Source organism: Podarcis erhardii (assembly GCF_964252035.2).
Source record: "Podarcis erhardii genome assembly, chromosome: 7".
Lineage (NCBI taxonomy): Eukaryota > Metazoa > Chordata > Lepidosauria > Squamata > Lacertidae > Podarcis > Podarcis erhardii.
This window is the reverse complement of record NC_138511.1, coordinates 76,575,686-76,594,136: the sequence shown is the minus strand read 5'-3', so window position 1 is coordinate 76,594,136 and position 18,451 is coordinate 76,575,686. Positions and strand designations below refer to the sequence as shown.

At 45.4% G+C, this 18,451-nt stretch overlaps 1 protein-coding gene across 1 annotated transcript; it reads right to left on the bottom strand.

The window, feature by feature from the left end:
• Positions 1-2,909: 2,909 nt before the first annotated feature.
• Positions 2,910-9,807, bottom strand: LOC309346092 (lens fiber membrane intrinsic protein-like). Its single transcript, XM_081869775.1, has 4 exons — positions 9,540-9,807; positions 6,846-6,986; positions 4,834-4,956; positions 2,910-4,069 (listed from the first exon to the last, which is right to left on the bottom strand). The coding sequence occupies exons 1-4, from the start codon at positions 9,718-9,720 to the stop codon at positions 3,915-3,917; spliced, it is 600 nt and encodes a 199-aa protein (XP_081725901.1). The 5' UTR covers positions 9,721-9,807; the 3' UTR covers positions 2,910-3,914.
• Between the last annotated feature and the right edge of the window lie 8,644 nt (positions 9,808-18,451).

Genomic DNA, 18,451 nt, shown 5'->3' with positions numbered 1-18,451 from the left:
CTTTAAGAGGTCTTCATATGCAGGTCCGAAAATGGAAGGCCAAACAACCCAGGGCCCAGTAAACATAGCAGTAAGTAGCATCGCCGTGCTGAGTGTTAGAAGACCCAGGCAGCCAAATCTGAGAAAAGGGACTTGCCACATTGCCGGCGGTCTTCTTAAGCTGGATCTTTAGGCAGAAGAACTGCAGAACTAGTCAAAGCTCTTTGGTGCTATCGCATAGGAACGCCGCAGGCAAGAGGGAGGAAAAGGAACAGGAAGCAGCAAAGATATTAATAACAGGGAATATCCCTGGCGTGTGTGATGCAAGCTATCATTAGCTGCGTACAAAGTGCAAAGTTTTTCAAAGTCAGACATACGTATGGTCGGCCCATATGGTGCAAAGGGAAGTCATTGGAATGATATGAAATGGGACTTTCCTTCGTGTTCCCTCCTCCTTTCCCTAAACCACTGTGTGTTGGTAGCAGGGCAGACATCATCATCATCATCATAAATTATTAAACATGATTAACCTCCAGTCCATGAGACAAATTAGACCCGGCAGGAGTGCTAAACTCGACCCACGAGGCTGTTTTCTACAAGCTGCCCCCAGCTGCCCCACATCAGTCAGGTCTGGGGCATATAAAAACATGGCTATAAAGGAACAGCACTGACAGCGATCCCCACTGGGATCTGCTGTGCTAGGGAACCCCATAGTACAGCTGGGGGGGGGGGAGGCTTGCTGTCAGTTTCAACCTCCTGATCGATGCTAAGAGTGAGCCCCTTCACAGTTTCCACCTGGTATTGTGATATTGGGCACTAGATAGGCGGGTGATCTGGCTCCCACCTGTCAAAGCAGCCAGCCAGGGATGGGAAGCTTGGAATCCAGCCAGAAAAGTTCCCCCACCCCTTATCAGATATTTATAGCAGAAGGCATCTTGCCAACAAAACACGCTCCAAGCAGTTTGGCAGCAAGGTTCACAGCCCTTGGATTGCCTAATGTACTGCTCTTGCTTTCTGGCAGTTGTTATCACCTATTTAATGGTTACGCCACCCAGTCAGCTTGATACATCATACAAGGGAGAGAGAAGCTGGGAACCCATTGGCCCCACCTGCACACACCTGTCGCTGCAGCCTCTCATGTGTTGGGGGTTGAAAGTCTCCAGCAAAGAGTTGAGCCTTGTTGATAAGACTCTCCACTTAGATGGTCGAGAACTGAGTGCTGCTGGGTGTGACAAATTTTCTCAGGCTGGCATTAGCAGCTGTCAATATCTTGTTGACCTTTCACTCATTTATGAAATGGTGTTCCAGGCTGACAAGTACCATTATTCCCTTAGGCCCTTATCTTTTCATTAGACAAATGAAGCATACCCTTCAACCACCCCAATTTCCCCAGGACACTCCCAGAATTACAGAAGCTACCCCAGCTTCTGATTCAATTCAGGAATGTCGCGATTTTTCCCTCTAGCACAGCCACCACCAAGAAGAAGAAGAGTTTGGATTTGATATCCTGCTTTATCACTACCCGAAGGAGTCTCAAAGCGGCTAACATTCTCCTTTCCCTTCCTCCCCCACAACAAACACTCTGTGAGGTGAGTGGGGCTGAGAGACTTCAGAGATGTGTGACTAGCCCAAGGTCACCCAGCAGCTGCATGTGGAGGAGTGGGGAAGCGAACCCGGTTCACCAGATTACGAATCTACTGCTCTTAACCACTACACCACACTGGCTCTCACAGGATGAGCCAGCACTTGTCCTGAGCTTCTCAATGGCTGCTGTTGCTGGCCTCCTCCAGAACCCTCCTCTTGAATCCACTAGTGCTCATCCCTGGAATATCTAAAGTTATAATAAATATTCTGTCTGAGCATGTGCAGAGTGTGTTCTTCTTACCGCTGATGGATCATTCTCTGGGATCAGAAGGAAGGGCTTGTCGCACTGTGTTAGGGTCTAGCCTCTGCCCTCCCTAAGCTTGGAGCAAATCCACTGTGAAGGGTAGTAGGAGATGAGTGATTGGCTCAATGGGTATGGTAAATTCAGCAACTTCTCTTTCAAGTCTGTTTCTGAAATTCTTTTGTAATAAGACAGCTGCTTTGAGATCTTGTACTGAATGTCCTGGGAGACTGAAGTGTTCTCCCACTGGTTTCTCTGTCTTGTATTTCCTGATGTCAGATTTATGTCAATTTATCCTTTGGCGTAGGGTTTGGCCTGTTTGTCCAATACGGAGAGCTGAAGAGCACTGCTGGCATTTGATGGCATACACAAAGTTGCTGAATTACAAGTTATTACCAAACTGAAAACTATGGAGAGACCTGGTCTGAATAGAGATATTGGATTCTTGTCTCATTATACATGCTAAAGCTATTTTTGGTCATCTGCATACTATCCCTTGCTTTTTCCTGTAGGACTTAATTGCAGTCGTTAACAGTCGTCAACAGGTTTACCATACCCATTAAGTCAATCACCCATCTCCTACTACCCATCTGAGAAATACCCCACCCCACCCTCCCACTATATACAAGGGTCTGGTGACTTCTGTTTCAGTGTATATGAAGAAGTGTGCATGCACACGAAAGCCTATACCCAAGCAAACTTAGTTGGTCTATAAGGTGCTACTGGACAATTTTTATTTTATTTTATTTATTTCCAAATCCTGTTAGCTGTGTTTATTTTGGTGGTAGGGGCAGGATTGCTGCATGTCCTATGCCACAGAATACAGTTGCTCTATTTGAAGATATCCTCTGTTTTGAAGGCTCACCAGTTCAAGATGGTTTTAAATTTAAAGAACACTATTATTGTTATTGTATGGATTTGATTTATTTGCTTCAATTTTTTTTAAAGAATACTATGAAAGGAAAATGCGGAGGAGGGCTTGAAGCTGCCCACTCACAGTGAGTGCTTTCAACAGTAAATTGAGCAAGTTAGCTCATCTGGTCACTGCCCTCCTCACTGTGGTGAGATATATTGTATTTCTATTTACTATGTAGTGGCTATTTCTCCACTTGCATCTATAGAACACAAGTGCAGTTGTGCCATATTACTTCTGGAACAGTATCATTGAGGTGCAGAGATTGCAATTGTACCACCACTTGCGGTGGGGCTGCCCAACCGTCAGGCGGCAGTGGATCCAACCCCCAAGGCAGGTCGCCAGGAACAGATAAGACAAACAAAAGTTCTTAGCAATTGCTTTTTATTCAATATTCACAGAGAGAGGATTGGAAATGCTGCCTCTTGGAATAATGGTGTTGTCCTGGGTAAATCTCCATTCCCCTTCTCTCCCACTTCCTCATTTGTCATCCTTTCTATGGGTGGCACTGAGGGCCATCTGTCTTTGAGCTCTTTGCTCTCCTACTTTTAAGGCTCGACGGGTTCTGGGAGATGGTGGGTCTGGAATGCTTTCTAGTGATGACGTGTCAGCCAGCTGCTCCGGCTCTGTCTCCTCCTCTCCCATTATTTCCCAACTTTCCCTCTCATCTTCCTCTGAGCTGTGACCTCCCTCAAACCCCTGTTGTAATTCTGAACCATCTTCTTCTTCTCTGGAAGGGTCAGGCGGGGGAGGCGGTCTCCACCATTCCTCCTCTGCCCAGTCCCTGACATCAAAATACAATTTTTTTGAGGGGGGGGATATACTCAGAATTTTCTTATATTTCATGGGAAGAAATTGATTTACCCCACAGTTGTATTCATTGCCAATTTCTGAAGGTCCAATAAGTCCATTAAAAGAAGAGAACTCCTGAAATTTTGCTTGTTGCAGCAAGGCTATCCATTGCCAAAACATGTTGAAATCTACAGGATTTGGGAATAGACCTGTGGTACAGAAATGTATGGAAGCTGGCTATAGCATAGAAAATTACCAATAATGTAATAGTGAAAAGGAAAACAGGAAAATGAATCCTTTTATTCCATCTGGTGGCCACTTATTTTATATATGAACCAAAAGGGTCTATGTGGAAGATATTTTATCAGTCTCATTACTACAAATCTTGTTGTCATGACCGTTGGTAATTGCTGATACTTCAGTTGGAGGAGATGACTTCTGGAAGATGGAGGTATCCGCACAACCCTGACCGAACAATAAGGGAGAAACCCGAAGGAAAGCTAAAAGAGGAACAAATATTATAAAGACATGAAAACTGGTCACTGGCGAGATTATGTTATGCTTAGTTATCTAGCTACATTTTGTTGCACATTTATGAAAACCAATTAAAATTACTTTAAAAATGAAAGCATTTATTATTATTTATTAGATTTCTTACACTCCTTTTTACCATACTTTACACCTCCCTTGCCATATATTCACACATGCAATTTTTATGCAAATCTGGGCCATGTTTTATTCCTTTTTTGGAAATGCAGACTCTCTCTCTTCCCTCCCCCCAAATAAGCAGCTATTGAGGGCTATTGAATCTGGGACATTTTGCATACACAGCGGGTGTTTTGCCGCTGATCACCGGCAGCCTCATCCACAGCATATTTACTCCAAAGTAAGCCCAGTTGATGTCAAGTGATATGCTTACCACCATAATCTGTTTCTATCTTTCCCTGTGCTGGCTTTCCCATGACTCCACATAACAAGCAAATAAGAGAACCAAGTTTGTTTATAGCTGAAGTAGCCATTGTAGTTCCACCCAGAGGATTTGGACCACAACTCCCATCAGACCCAGGCATCATACCAGACCAACAGGGATGATGGGAGTTGAAGTCTGCAACCTATGGAGAGCGCCATGTTGATTCCCCCTGGGATATAGCGATTGAGCATCCCAGGAAACAATAGCAGATGCAATGATGGGGGGGGGGGAGCCCTTGTTATCAGAATGGAAGCAAACCTCAGTCTCCTGGATATTTCTGCTAGTCGCACTCACCAGCAACAAGGTAGAGGGAGAAGCTACACCAGGCCAAGATGAAGGACCACCCACGGTATTCCAGAGGTGTACTCCAAGTGTATTTCCCTGTGTACACACTCATTCCAATCAACGTAGTAACCACTAGGAACGAGCAAACGGAAGCATGTCAATAGTGACTATTTCCAGAGTCAGCTGTCAGATGCACTGTTACCTACCACACCCCCACTACCTCACCAATCTCACCTGAAAAGTTGGGTAGAAATATTTAGCAGACTCCTAAAAACTTTTCTGCTTAGGGAAGCTTACCCAGGCATGTCGATGTGCATTTTGATCTGTTGTTCTAGCTTAGAAGGTATTCTTATGGCTGTTGATATAATTCACTTGGGTCTTTTGATCCATTTGTTTTTAAGAGTGTAACTGAGCTATACTGAGCCTGGTGGGCTCATCGTAGAATTTTTGAGTTGGAAAGGACCCCGAGAGCCATTTAGTCCAAACTCCTGCAATGCAGGAATCTCAACTAAAGCCATCCAACCTCTGCTTAAAATCCTCCAGGGAATGAGAGTCCACAACTTCCCAAGGGAGTCTGTTCCACTGTCAAACACCTGTTACTGCCCCCCCCCCCAATTTTAATTAGCGAAACTAGAAGATGCTTGACTTCCTAAATGCCACACATAGCTAATTTCAAAATAACAAAACAAGGAAGGGCTTTCACTTTGGCCCATTGTCAGGCCCTCCCTTCAGCAGTTCAGGAAGGCCGCTATAGGAAGATACCATATGAGGAGAGGAAATGCCCCTGTGGCTCTGGGCAGCAGGAAACAATGGAGCATGCCCTTCTTCATTGCCAGTATTATATAGACATTCAAATTAGGTTTATCCAACCCATCTTATATAAATTTCCTGGGAGTTCAGAACAACACAACATCTCCCTATTACTACAGGACGAGAGCCCAGAAGTCACATATTCAGTCACCAGATTTTGGGCTGACATGATAGATATCTGACAAAGAATGGTCTATGCTACAACTCAGGCCCCTATTGTTAGACCCACACTTCTGAAGCCCACCCCATATAGCTGCGTTAACTGATCTTTTAATTTTTCTTATCAGTTTTTACTCACTCATTATCTATGCTTAATGAAGAAGAGGAGGAGGAGGAGGAGTTTGGATTTGATATCCCGCTTTATCACTACCCAAAGGAGTCTCAAAGCAGCTAACATTCTCCTTTCCCTTCCTCCCCCACAACAAACACTCTGTGAGGTGAGTGGGGCTGAGAGACTTCAGAAAAGTGTGACTGGCCCAAGGTCACCCAGCAGCTGCATGTGGAGGAGCGGGGAAGCGAACCCGGTTCACCAGATTACGAGTCTACCGCTCTTAACCACTACACCACACTGGATCTCTATGTATTCTATGTATTCTATTAAGTAGACTATGTATATGTTTAACTCTACGTTTGGTTCTTGCTCCCATTTATTTAATAATTATTCACTTAGATTCATCCTGTTATGCAATTTACAGTGGTACCTCGGGCTACAGACGCTTCAGGTTACAGACGCTTCAGGTTACAGACTCCGCTAACCCAGAAATAGTACCTCGGGTTAAGAACTTTGCTTCAGGATGAGAACAGAAATTGTGTGGCGGCGGCAGGCCCCCTTAACTAAAGTGGTACCTCAGGTTAAGAACAGTTTCAGGTTAAGAATGGACCTCCAGAACGAATTAAGTTCTTAACCAGAGGTACCACTGTATTTAGATGTTTTGCTTATGCTGGTCTAATGACCGTAATAAAGTAAATTCATTCATTCACTCTTACTGTTAGAAAGTTATTCCTGGTGTTTAGCTGGAATCTCCTTTCTTGTAACTTGAAGCCATTGGTTTGGGTCCTGCCCTCCAGTGCAGGGCAAAACAGGAACAATTTTATGGATCTGGTTTAAGCTTAGTGGCTCTTAAGTATCATATTCTTGATACTTAAAGACCCATGGCTATATTAGAAGAATCGGAGTAGTTGGAGAGGGGGGTGTTCTGTATCTGCAATACCTGACAGAAAAGTTGAGTTGAAGGTAGCCCTTCGTATCTGCTCCTTCTTTCCACACACCCACAAGAGTGGAGAAAGAAGGTTGCACAAGAATCCAGAAAATGTTCCCACGTTCAGGAATCCTAAAACAAACACTTTGTACGCTGCAAAAGAGAAGCAACAGTGAATTAGTAACACTGGAAAATCAGATATGCTTGCCTTCTACCATTACCCCCTGTGTAGAGATGGGGGATAAATTCCTGTTTGGGGGCTCAGAATGTAATAAGACATCTATTTCCATTCTGACTCATGTTGATTGCATGCAGCACAGTTTGAGTTCTGCTGCACTTCGTCTTCCAAAAATAAAAAATAAAAAATCCAACCCACATGACTCATTTCACTATGGTCAGATTTTATATAAATTACTATGTAATTAATCACATTATTCCCTACTGTTTGTTCTAATGCAAAGGAAACACAGTGCAAACGGGGGAGGAATTATCAATTATATATCATTTGCAGACAGAAAACAAGATCAACACTGAATACCGATTGTTTCTGCTGGGTTGATTTCTCTCCGGACATGGGACAAATAAGCAAACATCAGTTCCCACCAGAATTCTTTGGCATCCCTTTCAGGTCAGGGTCAGGAATCTTGGGATTATGGGAGTTAATGGCTTCTCTTCTCCTCTCTTCTCTTTTTGCAGAAAAAACACTGGACACAAGGCAGCAGCAACTTGTGGTGGTGATGGGTTCTCACTTGCTCTAGCCCTTAGCCACCCCACCCCACCCCAACCATCCAACATATTCTTCAGGGATGAGGTCCTGAGATCAAGGAAGTCAACAACAAGAAGAATACAACCAACAGCCTAGTCCAGCATCCTGTTCTCACAGTGGCCAATCAGATGACCGTGGGAAGCCGGCAAGCAAAATCTGAGCACAGGACCACTTTCTCCTCCTGCGGATGCCTCTGGTGGTGGAGGTAGAACATACCCATTGTGCTTGGTAGCCTAGTCCACCATGAATTTTCTTGATCCTCTTTGAAAGCAACCCAAGTTGGTGGCCATCACTGCCTCCTGTGGGAGTGAGTTCCATAGTTTAACTGTGCTGTGTAAAGAAGTACTTCCTTTTATCCCTCCTTAATCGCACAACATTCAGGGATGTCCATGAATAATAGCAGTGCTGGGTGTGAGGCAATTGCGGCCACATCAGCTGCTCATTTCCTCAGGAGACTCTTAATCTCAGGGCCATGGGTTCAAGCCCCACATGGGCAGAAGATTCCTGCATCGCAGGGGGTTGGACTTGAAGACCTTCAAGGTGCACACACTATGATTCCATGATTCTAAGTACCTCTTTGGGCCTTACACCAAACATGACTGTTGTGGCCAAAAGATTGAAAACAAAAAAAATGCTTCCAAAAAAAACAAAAAAAAAACTTTTGTAAAATAAACCAGAAGCATTTTTATTAGGAGTTGTAGGTACTGATATTCCAAAGGAGCAGAAAAGACTGTTTATGTATGAGACAACAGCCGCACGGATGTTACTAGCCCAGAGATGGAAAGAAGAAAGAGTCCCTACCAGAGAGGAATGGCAAACTAAACTGTTGGATTATGCCGAAATGGCAAAATTGACCAGAAAGCTCAGGAACCAAGAAGGCAAAAAACTCAACAATGAATGGAAAAAAATGTCTAACTTATTTGGGAAACCACTCTAAGCAGATGAAAACATTAGCAAGATTTTAATAACACTGGTAATGCATCAAATAATATGGGTAATATGGACAGATGCAAAATATAGACTATAACATAATTTGCTGACAATAGGACCCATGGAGGGAATGGTGGAAAGTCTTGAGATTCAGAGAAATCTCTGTATATGGATATGTATTTGGTATTGTTATAACTTTTGTTGTTGTTTAGTTGTTTAGTCGTGTCCAACTCTTCATAACCCCTTGGACCAGAGCGCGCCAGGCACTCCTGTTTTCCACTGCCTCCCGCAGTTTGGTCAAACTCATGCTGGTAGCTTCGAGAACACTGTCCAACCATCTCGTCCTCTGTCGTCCCCTTCTCCTTGTGCCCTCAATCTTTCCCAACATCAGGGTCTTTTCCAGGGAGTCTTCTCTTCTCATGAGGTGGCCAAAGTATTGGAGCCTCAGCTTCACGATCTGTCCTTCCAGTGAGCACTCAGGGCTGATTTCCTTCAGAATGGATAGGTTTGATCTTCTTGCAGTCCATGGGACCCTCAAGAGTCTCCTCCAGCACCATAATTCAAAATAATAACTTATTATTTATGCCCCACCCATCTGGCTGGGTTTCCCCATGGGGTGAGAACCCGTGGCTCTCCAGATGTTGATGGTCCACAACTCTCATCATCCCTGATCGTTGGCCATGCTGGCTGGAGTCCACAACATCTGGAGGGTCAGAGGCTTGCCACATCTGAGTTAACCAGCAATGTCTTTTTCACAGGCTAGAGATAAGCATTATGGACTCTGGATGCATATAGATTAAGCTGCTGTCAAAAGCACAGGAACAGTACCTGGTACAGGAATGGAGGTGGCAGGGTGGCAGGTGGAGGCGAGGTGGGTGCCACCTCTTCGCTTCTGCACCCAAGGTGGGCACCTTGCCTTGCCTCATCAGTGAGCCGACCCTGATCTGGTAACAACACACCACCCACATCCGTCAAGAGTTTAGCATACTGGCCACCAGAGAAAGACTTACCCCAATCTCGATTCAGGCTCATACATTGCTCTGCTATGCAGAAGTTCCAGAGCCCTTCATAGTAATAGCCGAATAGGGTGGGCTGAATAATCCAGTTAGTGGTACACACGGAAGCAATTAGCATTGTGGAGCCAAGCAAGCAGCAGCCCAGACTGCCGAGCAGGAGAAGGATCTGCCACATTGCTGGAGGTCTCTGGAATCTGAGCTGGGCTCTGGAGCAAAGCTCTTTGATGCAAATGCATCATTACAGATGGACCACACCCCTTGCGAACAAGCAGCCATTACCTTGGCGCAAAGTGCAAGTTTTTCATTAACCAGACTAAGGAGAAATGGCAAAGTGGGTATGCAATGTGAAATTCTGCATGATGTCAGAATCAGGCCTTTAGTGAGTGGCCCCATACCCTTTGAAAATCCCCTTACACATCAGAGAGACACCTTCTCTATTGCCCTTTCAGAAAACTTCTCTTTCAGCAAGTTTTCCAAAAGGAGACATTTATTTCTGTTTGTTTATTTCTGGGTGTGGATTGATGTACATGCCGCTGTTGTTTTAAACTATATATATATATATATATATATATATATATATATATATATAATTGTTTTTATGTATGAAATTGTTTTAACTGTAACTGTTTTATGTAGGCTTTATTATACTGTAAATCGCTTATGGGTGCCCGATAGGAAGTGATTCGAAAATGGAACGGATAAGCATGAGTGTTATTCCCATTTGCGGAGGAAGGGGTTGGAAAACAGCGTCACAGAATTCAGAGACATGTGAATTTCTGAGGACAGCGACATATATTTATTATTTATCTGTTTAGAACAGATGTACCCCTCAGAAGGCTCGCAGAGTGGCTTACATACAATCGATTAAAACAAGATAGTTACAGTCTAAGCTCCAGCCTCCCGCCAAAAAACGCCAGGGCACACAAGGAGAACAGAAGAGGGAGGGAGGAGGAAAAAGTCAAACCCAGATACCAATTTCTAAACAGCTGCTCTTATAATCCCCAGCTGGCACAGTTCAGGGGTAAGGAGGTACCTGATGCAGCTGGTCTTTCAGCAAAGCTGATGGAAGGAGCTCTGCTTCCTGCTTCTTCCGCTGGGGCAGCCTGATGGAGAGGAGGCCTGATGGAGCTGGATGGAAGGTGCGAATCAGGGATGCTCGCATGAAAGTGTGAACCAAACCATATTACTGTCCTGTCCCTACATGTCACTGAAAACTAAAGCCCCAACACTCTTCTCCAAAGGGTTTTGCTTCCCTGACTGCATTTCTGCCCATCCTGAAGCCATTGCAGTGCAAAAGCCTTTCTCCAGAGAAAGGCCCAGTCTCCATTGTACATTTAAAGCAGTATCATAACACTTTACACAGTCAGGGCTTCCTCCAGATAATTCTGGGATCTCTACTTTGCTAAGGGTTCTGAGAGTAGTTAGGAGACCTATATGATTCCACTGACAGAGCTACAATTTGCAAGTCCACTGGGAAGAGGGAAACTTGGAGCTAAAATCCACCGCCCCTTTTCTCTTTTGTTGTTCATGTTGTTACTCCATTAAAAGGTACCTTAAGTAGTTTCTGTATAAAAATGGGATATATCGACTTGATCTTATTGTGAACCTTCCCCACCCTATGGCCTGTGCAAAGGGTGGGCATATTAGATCAGATAAACAAACAAACAAGCAAACAAGCAAACACATTATATTTTTAATGCTTAAACTACAAGCCATCATCAGGCTCTGCTGCAAAATGTGGAGTAGAAAGACCTTAAATGAAATAATTCAGTTTATTTTTCACAGTGTTTTAATTAACGCAAACAGGTGTGCTAGTAGCACAGCTGTCCTGGAAGGCACAAATAATCGAAAGGGACTCAATGTGCGTACACCATACTCTCCAAAATATAATGGTAGAGGATTTCCAGTGGCTTTATTCCACCTTGGAAACAGCACCAAGTAATTTGGAATGCCACAAATCTCCAGGGAAATTCAGATGCGGATGCTGTATTTGTAGTCCATGCTGTAAGAGGTCATGTTTTCCGCCTTATTCCCTCTTGCCGAGTTCAAAGATGTTCATGCTAGGTTTCCAACAGAGTTTGCTGCAAGCCTCTCTTCTCGTTCTTCAGTTTCGTGCAACTTCTGGTACAACACTGTCACGATTGCTGTGGGAGAGAAAGAGAGGACAAATGAATGAAGAGAAGCAGAATCCGAGGGAGATTGGACACTGTCCCCAAACATAGGAAAGCATTTACACCAGAGATGGGAGACCCCCAAGCCACTGGCTAAATAATAATAATAATAATAATAATAATAATAATAATAATAATTTATTACATGTACCCAGCCCATCTGACTTGGTTGCCCCAGCCACTCTGGGAGGCTTCTAACAGAATATGGCAGAACACAGCAAAACATCAGACAAACTTCCTTATACAGGGCTGCCTTCAGATGTCTATGGAAAGCTGTATAATTGTTTCTCTCTTTAACATCTGATGGGAGGGTGTTCCACAGGGCAAGGAGCCACTACTGAGAAGGCCCCTTTAATTCCCCCCTCAATATTTTTTTATACTTCTGTCAAAGTTACCCCCCACCCCCACCCCCAAAAATGTGTTTTGGCTACATAAGCAACAGCATTTGCACCTCAAAATTATATAAAGGGAATGCGGTAGTTGATTATGTTCAGTAAACGTCAAAGTAAGGAACTTTCTCAAGCTTTTTTGTTTGCAATTTGAACTTTATACATCCATCTGACCTTAGTCCATTCACTGTGTGTGGGTCCCAGCTTGGTTTGTGGGACTACTGTCCCCAAACCTTGCCTACTTCCCCATACATAGCCTCGCAGGAGAGGTCAGTTGTGGAACAGGTAGAAGAATGGCTGGATCGGTCCCTGCAGGAAGCAAGTATGAAACCACCACCCCTCCACCGGCTGTGAAGTCACCCCCTCACCACAGGGGAGTCAATCGCACAGCCAATCCTTGCAGACATCAGGTTTCCAGTCACCACCCATTGGCTGGTAGGTGGTGACTTCAAGCTTGTGGATCTCCATTCATGAAAGAACAGTGAAGCCCCACCCACCTGTCCATTTTTCATTGCAAGGGGTTGGGGATTTCTAACCCACAACTCCAAAGTCAACAGAGGTCCAAACTCTACACAGTCCATCCTAAATTCACAAGCATCCACCCTCTTTGGTTTGAACTCACCAGCACTGAGGAAGAGTGGAAAGCTAGCCCAGGCAAAGTAGAAGGACCAACCACGGAACTCTAGAGGAACATCGCTAGTATATTTCCCTGTATACACAGACATTGCGATCATCGTAGTGAGTGCTAGGAAGAAGCATATGAAGAAGAATTAATGCCCCTTTGTGCAGTGTGTGACTCTCCTTCTGCTCCAACCCAGCCAAGGTTTGTTTGTTTGTTCATTCATTCATTCATTCATTGATTAGGTTCACATCCTGCCCTTCCTCCCGAAGGAGACCAGGGTGGCAAACATTTTTGCGATTTAAAAAATACAGTTAAAATGAAATAAAACCCTATTTAAAATGTCTAAAAGCAATAAAACACAACCGAACATCGAAAACAAATTAAGAACAGATGTAAGCAGATCATGCGAATGGGCATACCCCACAAGTGTCCTGGAAGAACCAGGACCATCCCTTTGACAGAATGGCGACTGTTTTGGTTGTTGTGATCTTGCACGATTTTCCCATGGAAAAAGTGCTTCTTTCAGGGCCACGATCTCACTGGGAAAAGTAGCCACCTGTCAGGGAACTGCCATCCAGTGGTGTAGCGTGGGTTGTCAGCACCCGGGGCAAGGCAAGTAATTTGCGCCCCCTAACCCGTGGATTTTAGCACTTGAGTGCGAGCACACCCCCCCCAGATGTTGCGCCCGGTACCGTCGCCCCCCTGCACCCCCCACGCTACGCCACTGCTGCCATCAGCTCAGAGGCGAGAGGTGGAAGAGCAGTTGTGTTACAGGGAGCCTCCGAAGATCGTGGGAAGCAGCTCTTCCGCTGGTGAGGAGGGAAGCCACGGCTCCAGTGGGGAAGGGATGCAGGGATCAGAAGATGTTAGAGAAAGCCGCAACACTGAGCCTGAGCAAAGCGAGGGGGAGACAGGTCCCCTTTGCCCACGCCCTCTCTGTGCAGTCTGTTTAAGCACAGAGAGGGGAGGCATAGGATGGGGGTCAAAAGACTGCTATGCTGGGGAAAGATTAAGGACCGCCCACTCCCAGATTCTACTAGTGACTGAGCAGACATGGAACTGAGACGCTCTGCACAATGAATGTTTTGGACAGATAATAAAGCCTTGAAAAGACCAGTGGGAGTCTTGCCTGTTTGCTCTTGAGCAACCACACCGGCACACATAACACCACCCTAAAAGTTGGAGGCAAGCTGTGTCCGAGATACCTGGAGTGAGGAATTTTTTTCTTAAACACTTGTGTAGCCATTTGCTTTTTGTGCAGATGAAGAGGAGCATAAAACTTGCAGCGCAGAGGAACCCAAACATCGCCCCCACCACCAGGAATCCTACGACAAAGGTGTTGAAAACTGCAGAAGGGGAAGAAAAAGGAGATTGACAGAATCACAACGGGTTGGAAGAACCCTATCACCTGAAGATCACCTGAAGGGGACGCAGCCTCCTGTGAAGCAGCGCGAGGCCCTGCCTCTTCCGTACCGGCACAGCGCGTGTTCGTTGGCCGCCGCTCTCTCCTCACCATGGCACAGCGCTCACCTGCCCGCCTGCCCTCCCACCTGCTGCTGCCATTGTGGGAGCCGGATCCGGCCTCCACCGTGGCCGCGCGGGGCTTCACTCAGCTTGTGGGCACCATGAAGAGCCTGCTGTGGCGAGGTGGTGCGTGGCTTCAGCCGGGGCTCCAAGGAGCTGGGCATCCCCACGGGTAAGGGCGGCAGAGGCCAAGGCGGCCGCTCGCAGCCTTTTTCCGGAGGGAACTGGGCCGGGCCTCCCTCCCTCCGGGTGGTGGGTTTCGGTTTCGTTCTGCCCACCAAACGCCTCACCTTGGGCTGCTGCTGCTGCTGCTGTGACGGCAGAGGCAACAGAGGGGTGCGCGCTCTGCCCCTGGTGGTGCTTGGCAGGTGGCCGAACTCTATAATTTAACAGCAGAAGTTGGGGGTCGTCTTATACGCCCAGTCACCTAATACGCTGGAACATACGGTATTTTTCAGTGTCCAAGAAGATGTTTTTCACTTAATATTTTTAGTCCAAAATTGGGGGCCATCTTATACACAGATGTTCAATGCTTGGGGGTTACAAAACAACAACAACACTCTAGTTACCTTCCCGTGGTTGGTGATTCAATCTCCCACTGCCCCCCCCAAAGCTCCACACACTTGGTGTTGAGGCAGAGACCAAAGGGGACGCTCAGTCTGTCTGTTGGCTTGCCCGCCTGCTCACTCACTTGCTCTGGGAGGCTGGGTAAGAAGACCCGAGGTGAGCACTGGGAGAGATAGAAAGAGTCCCACCTCTCACAGGTGGTTTGTTTCCAGGCCATTGGAATCTGTCACCCTCCCTAAATTTCATTAATGAGTTTTCCAGCGGTACAAAACTGGAAATCTTTTTGACTGAAAGATTGAGTGATTATTTGATTTCTCAATGTTTTGGTTCAAAAAAATAGGTGTTGTCTTATACATGGGAAAATACGGTAGTTGCTAGGCCCCAATTCATGAGAAAGAATAGAGCCAGAGATAAGGTTGTCAACTGGCAAGGAAGAAACTGACCAGGCCAACTCCTGTGCCTTTGAAAGAGTAGGAATTAGTAATAGATTTTTAACATTTCTCATGACTGTAGACCATGCTGCTGTTTAAGACAGAAGAGCAGAAGCTGACAATTTAAAAAACATTTGGCAATCCTAGCGAAGAGTGGCAATGCACCGGGTGTTTGGATTGCTGGCCGCAAAAAGAGCCACTTACCCCATCCTCGGGGCAGGAATCTGCATCCCCACGGTGCACAGACGTCCCACAGGCTTTCGTTGGAAGGGCCCAACAAAGTGGGTCTCGTGACCCAGTGATTGGTACAGATCGCAGAGATTGTCAGTGAGGAGCTGAGCAGAAAGAGAGCCATGCTGGTGAGCTTGAGGACAACAGACGGCCACGATGACAGAGGTCTTGGGCTGCAACTTAGGTACTGCTTGCACGTAGGAATGCAGAGGGAGGGGGAAAGAGGAACAGAAGGAAACCTAAATATTAATCCCCACAGTATCTGAGGAATGTTATCAATCAGCAGGAGAAGCTGCAGAGAACAAGGGCTTTAAGATTTTGGAAGGGGCGACTCTTATGGCATGGTTCCCAAAAGTGTGGCAGCTTGCTTTACATGAAAAACTTAAGACACAAGTTAAAAATAGCAAGGGGAGAAAAGAAAAAAGGCACAGATCAATTTACAGTGCAATTGTACTGTTTTATTACACATATGAACAAGATGGACAACAGGGGGCTCCACACAGTTAATAATTGTTTATTATTATTATTATTATTATTATTTCTGATAGGGTGTTATTTTTCTTTTATTGTATTGGATAAGCTGCATCCACTCTTTTCTTTGGTGTGTTACATAACATGGCTATATTCTGTGCCACATCATAGTTCCAAAGTGAGGGTTTGTGTTTGTTCTTTCATTATTCATGGGTTGTCATTAAACCTCTAAGAAGAAAAACAATAAACTTTTTTTTAAAAATGGAGAGAAGACACAACTAGATTTGACCGATAGCATTGAGACAATGGACAGGAAAAATATAATGCACTATTTATTAAAAGTTCAATGGAAAATCCAAAGTGCAATGCAGGGGAAATGTACACTTTTCAATGTATTTCCAATGCACTCATCTGTAAAATATGCATTTTTGCATGCAGTTTTTATAAAATAAGCACTTTCCAAATGTTTCCCTATGCATTCATCTCTAAAATATGCTTGTTTTATGAATCTCTTTAGTTGGGGGGAAAAACCTGGAAATTTCAGAATCTGATGACCTGGAGGTGGGAAAATATTCTAAGCAATTTTTAAAAAAGAGTTTGAGAATCATGTCGTCATCCGTCTGTCTTGAGAGACAATGGAGTGTGCCTCCGGGAGTGAAGTCAAACTGCTTGCGCCAGCAGCACCAAAGTGACCTCTGCAGGGCGCAAACCTGGGCAGTGTGTATGGTGGTCCTGGGCTGCCCAGATGACAAGACCACCATCCCTTTTGGCCTCACTGATGTAGTCCAAAGGCAAGCAGAGCAATAATATTAATAATAATTTATTATTTGTACCCCACCCATCTGGCTGGGCTTCCCCAGCCACTCTGGGCAGCTTCCAACAAAGATTAAAAATACATTAAAATGTCACACATTAAAAACTTCCCTGAACAGGGATGTCTTCTAAATGTCAGGTAGTTGTTTATTTCCTTGACATCTGATGGGAGGGCGTTCCACAGGGCGGGTGCCACTACTGAGAAGGCCTTCTGCCTGGTTCCCTGTAGCTTTGCTTCTCACAGTGAGGGAACCACCAGAAGGCCCTCGGCGCTGGACCTCATTGTCCGGGCAGAACAATGGGAGTGGAGACGCTTCTTCAGGTATACTGGGCCAAGGCCATTTAGGGCTTTAAAGGTCAACACCAACACTTTGAATTGTGCTTGGAAACGAACTGGGAGCCAATGTAGGTCTTTCAGGACCAGTGTTATGTGGTCTCGGCGGCCGCTCCCAGTCACCAGTCTAGCTGCCATATTCTGGATTAGTTGTAGCTTCCGGGTCACCTTCAAAGGTAGCCCCACATAGAGCGCATTGCAGTAGTCCAAGCGGGAGATTACCAGAGCATGCACCACTCTGGTGAGACAGTCCATGGGCAGGTAGGGTCTCAGCCTGCGTACCAGATGGAGCTGGTAGACAGCTGCCCTGGATACAGAATACACCTGGCACCAGCTTGGCAGCAGCAGTTGCTGGAAGGAGGTGTACAAGACGCCATCCAATGTCTTAGGGACTCCACTCTGGATTTGTATAGGGTTTACTCCTTAGCCTCTCCTTCTCCCATAAGGTAGTAGAGGTTTAGGATCAGAGTTATCCTTCTCCTAAATGGGCTACCGTCCCAGGTTGACCACCCCCATCTGAATCTAACTTCCCTCTACAGTGTGCGCAGAAGCCACCTTCTTGACTGTTGGACCCACATTGGTCTCAATCCACCAGGGCCTGTTTTCACATGCAGAAGTCCCTGACTCACCAAGGGTTTGAGACCCATTAGCTCCACCTTACCTGCTTGAGCCGTTCCCGGAATGTGGCCACTGTCACATGCTGACAGCTTCAAGGAGCCACAGGTGAGAGCTGAGTGCAGGGAGCGGGGGGAGAAGACCAAATTTGGACAAACTACCCCAGAAATAGCACAACGTGTCCCCCGGCAGAGGTACAACCCATCCCCTAACAACCTGTACATCCCAGAGCTATGGCTTTTAAAGAAAATAATACATTGCCACCTAGTGTCCAGAATTAAAATAAAACCACACAGAAGAAAAAATATTTAAGCCCTAGCCTAGTGTACATGGGCGATTCCCCCATTTCCCATGAAAAACTTATCGCAAATGTGCACCATTTAAATGAGGACTTTTCACATGCTCTTTCCAAAAATCTGCACAAAGCGAGAGAGAATTGACCTATATAACTGAGCATCAAGCATAACTGTGAGGCCATGGAAGGCTATCACATTAATCCATTATACCATAGTATTTTGTATCACATCGCTCAAGGTAATCTCAATTAGAATATCTAGCATTTCTTTCCATAAATTTAACGACTCTTTTCCTTACCATTTCGTTGATGGGGTCTAATACACTGTCCTCACTATTTTACTGTGTTGTTCTTTAGGATCCGTTGCTTAGCCAGTCCAGTGCTAAGCTGCAGGAAAATCCTCAATTGCTTCAAGACTTTGAATAATCTGTAGTATTTGATTT

Excerpts from the sequence above, each read along its gene's own strand:
- LOC309346092 (XM_081869775.1), bottom strand. The coding sequence starts at position 9,720 with ATGTGGCAGATCCTTCTCCTGCTCGGCAGTCTGGGCTGCTGCTTGCTT. Across the intron at positions 6,987-9,539 it reads GAGCCTGAATCGAGATTGGG|CGTACAAAGTGTTTGTTTTA; the intron begins GTAAGTCTTTCT and ends TCTCTTTTGCAG. Across the intron at positions 4,957-6,845 it reads CAACTCAACTTTTCTGTCAG|TGGTTACTACGTTGATTGGA; the intron begins GTATTGCAGATA and ends GCTCGTTCCTAG.